The sequence below is a fragment of the Mytilus trossulus genome, chromosome 14 (genome assembly GCF_036588685.1).
Source record: "Mytilus trossulus isolate FHL-02 chromosome 14, PNRI_Mtr1.1.1.hap1, whole genome shotgun sequence".
Lineage (NCBI taxonomy): Eukaryota > Metazoa > Mollusca > Bivalvia > Mytilida > Mytilidae > Mytilus > Mytilus trossulus.
The window spans coordinates 70,211,552-70,222,252 of NC_086386.1; the positions used below are offsets into that span (position 1 = coordinate 70,211,552).

A 10,701-nucleotide genomic window follows, 5' to 3' on the forward strand; every position below is an offset into this window, starting at 1 on the left:
TTAGTATTTGCTGGTTTTTATTGTATAAGAGCAAAGACTGTTCGGCTTGAAGTCAGAATAAATTGCCCGGGTAGGGAGACATAAAATTGTGAATGGAAATGGGGAATGTGTAAAAGAGACAACAACCCGACCAAAGAGCAGAAAACAGCCCAAGGTCACCAATTGGTCTTCAATACAGCAAGAAAATCCCGCACCCGGAGGCGGACTTCAGCTGGCCCCTAAACAAAAATGTGAACTAGTTTAGTAAAAATGGACATCACACTACACTCTGAAACATATTCATGAACTAAAATTAAAAAAACATACAAGACTTACAAAGGACAGAGGCTCAAAAATGCGGCGGGGTTAAACATGTTTTGTGTGATCTCAACCCTCCTTATATACCTCCAGCCAATGTAGAATAAACAAACACACAGCAATACGCACAGTAAAACTTAATCCAAAAGAAGTCCGAGTCCGAATGTCTTCTTGTTCTCATGCTGAACGTGCTTTGACTTTGTCGCTTGACTTTAAACAGTTAATCATCATCATCGTCATCATACAATGTAGATGTATCCCAATATCTTGTGTTCCTATTTTTTATTATGTTACCCGAATAGGCCAGTCGTCATATTCCGCGCACTGCAATAACTCTATTAAGGAAAAACAATAGTGGATAGAGGGCGCTGAATTGAATATAATTCGAATTATATCCCCATGTATATTACATGAACTTCTAGTTATCTTTTTTCTGGTGATTATATATACCAGCTAATATTACTGAAAATAACCTATCAATCTCAGAAAATCAGTGCCGCGACGGGTGTTTCAATCCAAATAGAAACTGCTTGCCTTTCGGAGTATCTGAAGTTCGTCCCGGTTTTGTTAATATAAAAAAGAAGATGTGGTATGATTGCCAATGAGACAACTATCCACAAAAGACCAAAATGACACAGACATTAACAACTATAGGTCACCGTACGGCCTTCAACAATGAGCAAAGCCCATACCGAATAGTCAGCTATAATTGGCCCCGATAAGACAATGTAAAACAATTCAAACGAGAAAACTAGCGGCCTTATTTATGTTAAAATGAACGAAAAACACATATGTAACACATGAACAAACGACAACCACTGAATTACAGGCTCCTGACTTGGACAGGCACATATATAAATAATGTGGCGGGGTTAAACATGTTAGCGGGATCCCAACCCTCCCCATAACCTGGGACAGTGGTATAACAGTACAACATAAGAACGAACTATAAAAATCAGTTGAAAAAGGTTCAACTCATCAGATGGACAAACATACAAGTAGACGTGGCCGGGTACTTATACATCCCGACACAAAAAGACGCAATGAACAGATCTGAGAGTACTCGCAGTTATCTGATAGCTAGTTCAAAGCCACTAACAACTAATAAAAAAAGCATGCATCTAAGACTAAACTATCAATCCGTTAACATCCAACATCCAATGGATTTAATGTAAAGACGTCATAAACAGCCAGAGAAAAACATGAACTTTTGCAATGCCAAGTTACAGGTATCGAAAGATTGTAGATCCATGAATATGTATATATATGTATATAACATACTAGTAATATTTAGTTAGCTTTTAATTTACTGATAACAAAATCAATGCATGCTGCTAAATCTTTAGTTTCCTGCTTTATGTACAGTTTAGTCTTTTTTCTTTTGACAGCAGAATTGTTTGTCTACTTCTACTTATCTTTTGTTACAGCTCTACCAACCCCCCCCCCCCTCAACCCCCATCCCCCGGCCCCTGCATCCATAAAACAAAATGTGTTCGTCTGTTTATGCTCGAAACCATGTTCTCTAAATATTTCAAGATTAAATATGTAAAAGCATCAAATAGAATGTTGTAGCTTATTATGATACAAACTGCATTTCTGACAAATGATACAAATGAAAACAAATGAAAAACCACTACTTTATAGTATCTAACAATTTTAAGCAGAACAAACCTCGATCATATCACTTCGTACATTTGTACATGTATGTGAACATATTAAGTACAAATGAATATGCTATTAAAAGTCTAGTTGTGTCTCGAACACTCGACCTGTTTTTAAATTTTTAGCCCTGAATAATATTTCAGTCCCACCAAAAACAAGTGTTTCTTCTATTTCCAATGTTTCGCCTTCTTTGAGCTTTGGTAGATCTACGATTAAATTACCCAGACGTTGACATGTCGGATCAGTAACGTATCTTGGACTCGGATCAGTCGAGGTGTAAATCGCACATTCGAGAGTCTTCTCGTTCGGATTTAATGCTTGGAAGATCTGCGAGGAGGTATGGCCGTCCTCAACTTTATCGTTGATAGTTGCAAATTTAAAGAAAACATCTTTACAACGATCGGTGCCACCCATTCGGATTTTCTTTGTTTCCGGATGAATATCCGGATCCCATTCCGGCCAGCTTTGAATTCCATAAGTTTTCTTCAAAATTCGCTTCGTTATTTTCTTTTTCTGGTGACCAAATAATACAGCTCCTTTTAAAACGGCTAGTCCAGATTCGTCCGGAATGATGATTTTTCGGTCTCCCCCAAACCTACTTCTAACAGCCATTTGAACAAGCTCGCATTCAGAAAAACCGCCAACCATGATAACATTTTTTAGATCGGATAATTCGGGTTTTTTAAAGATGTCACTGAGGTGCAGTATTAACTTGTCTATTGTAGAATTAAAAAGGGTTCTGAAAAGGTCAGCCTTGATATGTAATTTTTGTCCATCAGTTGATACTGAATCTTTATATTTTGATTTCTTTAGGTGTGAGCTAATACCACCTCTACATTCTTTGATAAGATCCATTAAACTGACATCCATTTGCATAACAATGTCCTTGTCGTCTGTCCCTTTTGGTTTAATCGATCGCTTCTTAATTTCAAAATCATGCAAGAGATGAAAATAATCTTCTAGCTCTTCGTCCTTTAACCTCTGAATGACATCTGCGCCAAATAAATCTATCATAAAGTCAAGGAATGCTTGATCGACGGCAGTGCCTCCCCAGGGACCTCCACTAGGGGGTATCACTTCTTCTAATGTTTCGTCTCTTTGACGCTGATGAACAGTAATATCAGCTGTACCACCTGAAAAATTGTAATAAAAGATGCATTTTTACCTTGTGTCATTTTGTCTCTTGAAACGTAAAAAGTTGTCTCAAAACTGGCAATTATGCAACATCTTTTTTTAATTTCTATATGACAGTGGATAACGTATTAATATTAAAATACTATAAAGATATATAGTAGCTACAGGTAATTAGTGAGAAGGCAAACTGTCGGCCAAATAATCAACATAGTTTTACTATCTTTTTCAAATCGCAATCTATATGTCCAAATATTCATCACAGTCGACATATCGTGAAGAATCTGTGTTGTATTGTATTAATTTCTAATGTGTGCTTGTCCTAAATATCACGTTTTGCACACTCGTACAGACCGTTCGAGACCATCATTGCAAGTCTAGGTCGTTATTCCCTCCCCCCTTTTTGTCGACACATAAAACAATCGATTTATGATTCATTTTTGAAGGTCACAGTTGTTAATATCTTTGGTTCATTGGCAACCATACAGCCTCTCCTTTTTATTAAGTAATAAAATTTCAATGGTATATCAAAACGCGGTGTTTAAGTCTCTGAATTTGTTAATTCAAAAAACCTGAATAGATAAGTTTTTCAAACCTACCACCAAGGTCAATAACCATAAATTTCATCCCTGATTTTATTGTTTGAAGGAACTTGTTTTCTTTTTTATCAACTTCCAGTCTCAGTTCGTGGCAGTATATAGATGCTGCCTCGGGTTCCAGTGCTAAGGTCAACTGATCTTTCTTTATTCCGGCCTACAATGAAATACAATACAGCTGTTATCATATATAAATGGAAACCTGCGATTAGTATCACAAAACAAATCCTGCGACTAAAGTATAATAATTCTAAATTGATCATAACTTAAACGATAAACTTTAGTCGTAAAACGTTTGTGGAACTGATCACCGAATACTTCATGAATGCAGTTCTGGTGTCGTTACAAATTTTCTGTTGCAGGTGAAATAAATTTTGGACATGCTTGTGCACATGTCTTATTTCAAGACTTTTCCATTTACCGCGCTCAATCTTTAGTTTTCTGTGTTGCGTTTTATAGACTTGTTTTTGTCTTTTCATCTTTGTTTTCTGTTATCCACTGTTGTTTATATTATCTCCCTCTGTAAATCTTTGTTTTTGTCTCGCTTTAGACGAAACGCGTGTCTGGCTTACTTCATTATAATCCTGGTACCTTTTATACCTATTGTTAGAAAAAAAAACAAGACTTGTGCGTAATATTTCTAGAATCAGCGGCATCAAACAATAAGATCGTGATAAGGTCAGTTTTACGGGAAACATTTTTGAGATACGTTTACCAATGGCTACTTCAAGATCATTAACTGATGCTCATTAGCTAGTAGATACATTTGTCTTTTAAAATAAAACCGGCATATAAGGATCATAATGGTGCTTCGTGGATAAATTTATTGGTTTTCAAGAGCTAAATCCCTACAATGGCTTCTATTTCTACGATTATGAAAATGAACTGGCGTAATGGGGAGATAATTTTAACGAAGTAGAATCCTGACTGTCTACATTTATAACCATTGGTATTTCTCATTTCTATGGAGGTCATTTGGCCCACTATAACTTCAGTCATGGTCCATTCACTTTGAGTGTTTTACAGAGTTTACATGTTCAAATATTGCCATTTTAATTTCAACACTAGCATTGCACTATCCAAATTTCAAAAAACGAGACACATCTCTGTACGTGTCAACACTGAGTTTATTAACGTGTAAATATATGACGTTACTCGCGATGTTCGTATCTCATTGGGAAATCGGTGTAGTTGGCAAGATACATGTCAAACATATATATATTTTGTGATATCATATTCATTTAAATTAAACGTATTTAAAAAAAATAATGTTTTTTAAAATAAAAACGAAAAAATAATTGTTGAAACTATGTTTTATGATGCATGCGAAAAGCTTCATTTAAAAAAAAAACAGCTATTTTTATGCTGTCCAGCGAAATATATTTCATTGTAACCACTAAACTATGATTTTCGTCTAACCTATTTAATATTTTGACAAACGTTTTTTTCCATTATTTAACCGAATGGTTCCTTCAGTCTTTTATGCATTTTTCTTATTATTTTATGATGACGTCATAGAAAAAAAGTGTCCCATACTACAAGGGCAAATCTGTCCCACGGGGAAAGAAATGGGATTCCAGATTTGAGAATCAAAAAACATTTATTAAAAATGGAAAAAGATTAGTATTTGTATCTACTACATCAATGTAAATTTGCTTTAATAATTTTATGAATTTAAAGACAAACATCCTGAAAAAGGATATATGGCAATTTATGAGCGATTTTTCAAAGGCTTACAAGGTTGTCGCACCGCCAAACGAATTCAATCCAAATTAACGTCAATTGTTTGCTTATCAGGGAGCTTATTCACAAAGCATCCGTTAGCTAAGAGCTCTTATAATGGTAGAATTTTATGATTTTTTAAAATGTTATTTTTCTTTATTTTTCAAAAATCTAAAATACATCAATTTTCAATAAGTAGTTAAAAAGCAGTCTTTTTTGCGGAGTCTTACAAGAATGTCGAACTGGCTTAAAAACGACATTTCAGTCGAAGAACGTTACGAAATATTCGCGATGTTATGTTACGCTAAACATGTACGAACAACGCGCGTAACGTCTATACATATATCATTCATCGACCGATTCCGTACTTCAGATGGAGAGAAGCGGAGTCATCCGAGTTTTGCCGATTGACTTTGTAATGTTACTATTTTACCTCTTCAGCCGCTTTTCTCATAAAGAACTTTGCTTGGTCAGCCCATATAGCCGGTACTGTCAACACATACTGGACGTCCTCCTCTTTTGTGCCCATAAGTCTGCTTTGTAATTTTTTTATCATCTCTTCTTTCAGGTATTTAATAGAAATACAGAACACGTCTAATGCCTTCATTTTCTTTCCACATACATCCTCAATTTCAGTATCCAGTGATAACATCTGACATTAAAACATTAATGTGAATGTTCGGATTATATTTAAGGATTGAATGCTTCTTTTTGTAACTTCATAGGGTTGTATAAGCGTTGACCGAAGTATATTTTGTATGAAGCGCGGAAGCTAGGATCATTGAAGTATTTTTATTTAACTTACCTGTGCAATTTATTGTAGGACCTCGTGTCATCCTGAATGATAAATTTTGTTGTGTTATATAGTTGATTCAGGAATAACGCGAGATTGCAGTGTGGCCAATAAGAATAACGTATTATAATGAAACATACATCTATGTAGGCCCTTTATAGCATGTTATTCGGTGTGAGGCAAGGCTCCGTGTTGAAGGCCGTACATTGACCCATAATGGTTTACTTTTATAAATTGTTATTTGGATGGAGAGTTGTCTTATTGGCACTCACACCACATCTTCCTATATCTATATACTTTTATAAGATAGACCTTGGTTCAAGGAGATCATAACTCTTTATATCAGTTTTGCGTTTGTAAAAGTCAAGTTCCATTTATGTATTTTAGGCATTTACTTGAAACTTTTTGGGAGAAAAACGAAAAAAAAGGCGTCCGAATACTGTTTCCGTAATCAGACCGACTTTTAAGTCAATGACAAGACTGCGGATTTTAACTTTTAAACATAATTTTCATAATTACTCGGGGACATCACAATTATTTTCCTGCATGTATACTATGTTTATACTCCTATAATATATGGAGACTCAGTGATCGCCGAGGAGAAGAAACTTGGAATCGATAGTTAATAGCAAATACACTTTATCTATAATAAAATACATAGTAACCACAAATGCGTAAATCATGGAATTTAACAGAAAGCAAAAACAATAACGGACTTTGGAAAAAAGGGAGCGGGCTTAAAACATTTTGTAAAATAATTGTCCTATCTCCAAGTACCTATGACTTTTGATACCTTTTATGAAATTCTTTAGACATAAAATCTAAAATTACAAAAAATCGTCCTACAACATGCAGTTTATAACCTTCAACCAAGCTCTAAATGCCAACGATTGCACGGGTGTGTCCTAGTATTTATATTATAAAAACAGTACTACATTGTAGTTGGGTGGATATAAATTGTCACAAACCTCATTATGCAACCTCATCTTAAACCGTCGGAAGTAGTAAAAATTATTCGTCTCTTCATCAGGTATGATATCTTGTGTATATTTGTTATCAGCTTTATATCCGAAAGCTACAAATTCTTTCTCTTTGTTCAGCAGCACAGACGTGGGTGTCTTGCTTGAGGTCAAATCAGTATCTTGCCATTCACATGTGTAAATTGCCACTTTTTCGTCCCTTGTAGAAAAGGCAAAGCCAGAATATGTTGTCCCAAAGTCTATTGCCGCCACAAATAGTTTTGTCACATCCATGTGCCTGCCATTTATATATTGTATTTATTAATATTTCACATTTTAATAAAAAAAAATATAAACATTAGGGTGTTCATTTCCCAAATCTCTAATATTCCAGATCCCCACTTTTTGTACCCTATATATATATATATCATACAAACCAAAAGCCTGGCGACATCCCCCACGTACACAGTATTCCGTTTTTCGTGGGGTTCTACTCAAAGAATATATTCAGTGAAAATTAGATATTTTTTAAAGAAATTAATGCTATATATTTACTGTTAGTCTGTTTGATTATACTTGATTTATATGAGTGCATTTGAACTCATAATAGTACGTTTCGTTATTCCTATCGAAGATCGGTGCATTTCTCCAGAGTCCGGGCACTCAAGCTGCCTCAACCAATAAAAGACTGGCCGCCACGAAATAGCCCAAAAGTGGCGTTCAAACACGAACAATCATTCAATCATAATAGTACGTATATTAAATCAACCAAATATTTAAAGTTCATGAATATTGATATTGAAAAAAACTGTCACTTCATACATACATTTATGTTATGTTTATGTCGTGCACAAGTTGCGATTTGTACATGTTATAATTTGTACAATGCTAAAATACAAGTTATAACATGTACACAATATTGCTTAAAAATTGTTTTTACTTGTACAAAATTTGAAAATTTTCAATTATTACAGCACATGCCATTAACCTCACTGATATTTTCATCATTTTTTTGTTATTGTCCATTCATCGATGTTAAAGTGATACCTTTTTGATACAGTTAAATAGTTTATATAATTAATTAATACTTCAATTTGTTTAACAGAATTCCGTATTCTGGCGCTTTCTTGTGGTCATATTGCTGCTGTCATAACTAGTAAGGGTTTTATTTGAAATTTCATATATTGACATCAAGCGTACACAAAAGAGAGCCCTCGCTGACCAGCAGGTACACGTAGTTATAAAAGGTACCAGGAGTATAATTCAATACGCCAGACGCACGCTTCGTCTACATAAGACTAATCAGTGACGCTCAGATCGAAATAGTTAAAAGCCAAACAAGTATAAAGCTGAAGAGCATAGAAGACCCCTAAAATATTGTTCCAAATTCGGCTAAGGTTATCTATGCCTGGGATAAAGTAGTTCTCAGTATTTCGAATAATTCATACTTTTGAAAACAGTAAATTTATAGGAAATAAATGACCATTCATGTAATTGATGTCAACATCGTGGCGGCGTGCTGACTACAAGCTGATGCCTTTACAAAAAACTCAAAAACTAGATTTACAGTTCTCTCCAAAGGTGATAACGTTATCATTCCTATTCCTAGCAGGCCCTGTCGATGAGAGAAACTTAAAAGGCGTGGTGATCATGGTGCATGAACATGGCGGCTATAAAATAGGAAATCATAAAGTTGGACAAATAAAGTGGTACTTGAGTAGAAACCAGCTTCAATTGTTTTTTGGTAAATGCAACTTTAAATTTGTCTGAAGCCGGTCCAGATAGACTCTTAAAGTGCGTAAGTTGTGCATCGTCAGGGTTAGAAAGGCAGTTGTAAGCCCGGTAGGTGTAAATGTAGAAGAATAACAGTTTGGTGCAGTCTTGTAGCAACAAGTAAAAAAACAAGCTTGTTTCTTAATTGGAGGAAAATGAAGTATTTTATGCATGCTGTTAACCAACGGCCTAATTAACGTACAAAAATAAATGTGCAAAATACAAATATGTTACACAGCAACAAACGACTACCACTGATTTACAGACTCTTGACTTGGGACAGGCACATTCATACAGAATGTGGCGGTGTTAAACATGTTACCGAATCCCGACGCTTCCCAACCTGGAACACAGTGTTGTAACGGTGCAATATAAGGACGAACTATTAAGAATCAGTTGAAAATTAAAGGCTTAAAGGAATATGATGTACAGTAGTTGTCGTTTGTTTATGTAATTTATACGTGTTTCTCGTTTCTCGTTTTTTTATGGTTTTGCAGTAGTAATTTCGGGGCCCTGTATAGCTTGTTGTTCGGTGTGAGCCAAGGCTCCGTGTTGAATTAAGGCCGTTCATTGACCTATATTGGTTTACTTTTATAAATTGTTATTTGGATGGAGAGTTGTCTCAGTGGCACTCATACCACATCTTCCTATACCTATTAACTCCTCAGAAGGATGCAAATAGAAATACAACTAACAAAAACACAGAGTGGACCTGGCGGGGTACTTCATGTACTTGTACATCCAAACAACAAAAAGACACCGAGTAGAGATCTGAGAGTAATGACTCGCAGTTACTGACATCTAGTTCAAAGCCAGAACAACCTCATAAAAAAAATCATGCATTGAAGAATATAAGTTATCAACATAATCAACCAGTTCACATCCAACATCTAATGTATGTTTATTTAGAACCTGAACTCGGTGGCGGAAAAGGGACATACATGGTTGGAACACCCCTTTTTCATCCTGGGTTGGGACCCCTCCCCCTATTTAAAAATGACTTGATTCGACCCTGCACTGATGATAGAATTGTAGTCGGTGACTCGGCCGTCAATGTTGTGGATCTTGTACGTTTTCTTTAGGTCACCAAGAATTATCTCATTGTTGTTTACTACATCATGCACATTTGTAAATCCATCATTGACTTAAAATCGTTTATGATAGTTTACTGTTCTTATGAACCATTTGTCGCGTGCATGCTCTGACAAATCTTGATAAATATAGAATAAAAATAATATGTGTATACAAATTATGTAGTTAGAGTCTCTTAGGGGTGGGAGCAGAAATGTATCAACCAATTCTGGGCATTGAAAATATCATATTTTGTTAATCTTAACGTTATCATGGTTATAATTTATACTGTCTAAAGTTGGTAATTTCTGCAAACAAAACATTAAGATAAATAAGAATTAAGATATTAATGAATATGATATGATAAATAGGATTACACACCTGAATTACTTATGAAACACAACCGTCTATTTCATTTTCAGCCGAGGAAGTTAAATAGATTTCTAAATACAACACAGATTATAAATAGATTTTAAAGGGAAATAATCGATATGAAAAATAGACAAAAATGTGTACCCTATCAATTTTAACGTTTCTTATAAGTTATGAAAAAGACATCGAATTTTACTTTTTGCATCATTTATTTAGTACAAAAAAATGTTAGTGTATCTATCATTCATTTCACTTCATAAGAAACTGAGTTGAAAAGGGGGGGGGGGGGGGGGGGGGGGGGGTTCTCTGCAATTAAGCTTACAGC

General features: G+C 35.0%; 1 protein-coding gene across 1 annotated transcript; it reads right to left on the reverse strand.

Annotated features, from left to right (window-relative positions):
• Positions 1-1,920: 1,920 nt before the first annotated feature.
• LOC134696338 (heat shock 70 kDa protein 12A-like) lies at positions 1,921-10,461 on the reverse strand. The gene is made up of 5 exons (XM_063558065.1): positions 10,386-10,461; positions 7,170-7,458; positions 5,842-6,060; positions 3,690-3,843; positions 1,921-3,092 (listed from the first exon to the last, which is right to left on the reverse strand). The coding sequence occupies exons 2-5, from the start codon at positions 7,452-7,454 to the stop codon at positions 2,035-2,037; spliced, it is 1,716 nt and encodes a 571-aa protein (XP_063414135.1). The 5' UTR covers positions 7,455-7,458; positions 10,386-10,461; the 3' UTR covers positions 1,921-2,034.
• Positions 10,462-10,701: the final 240 nt, after the last annotated feature.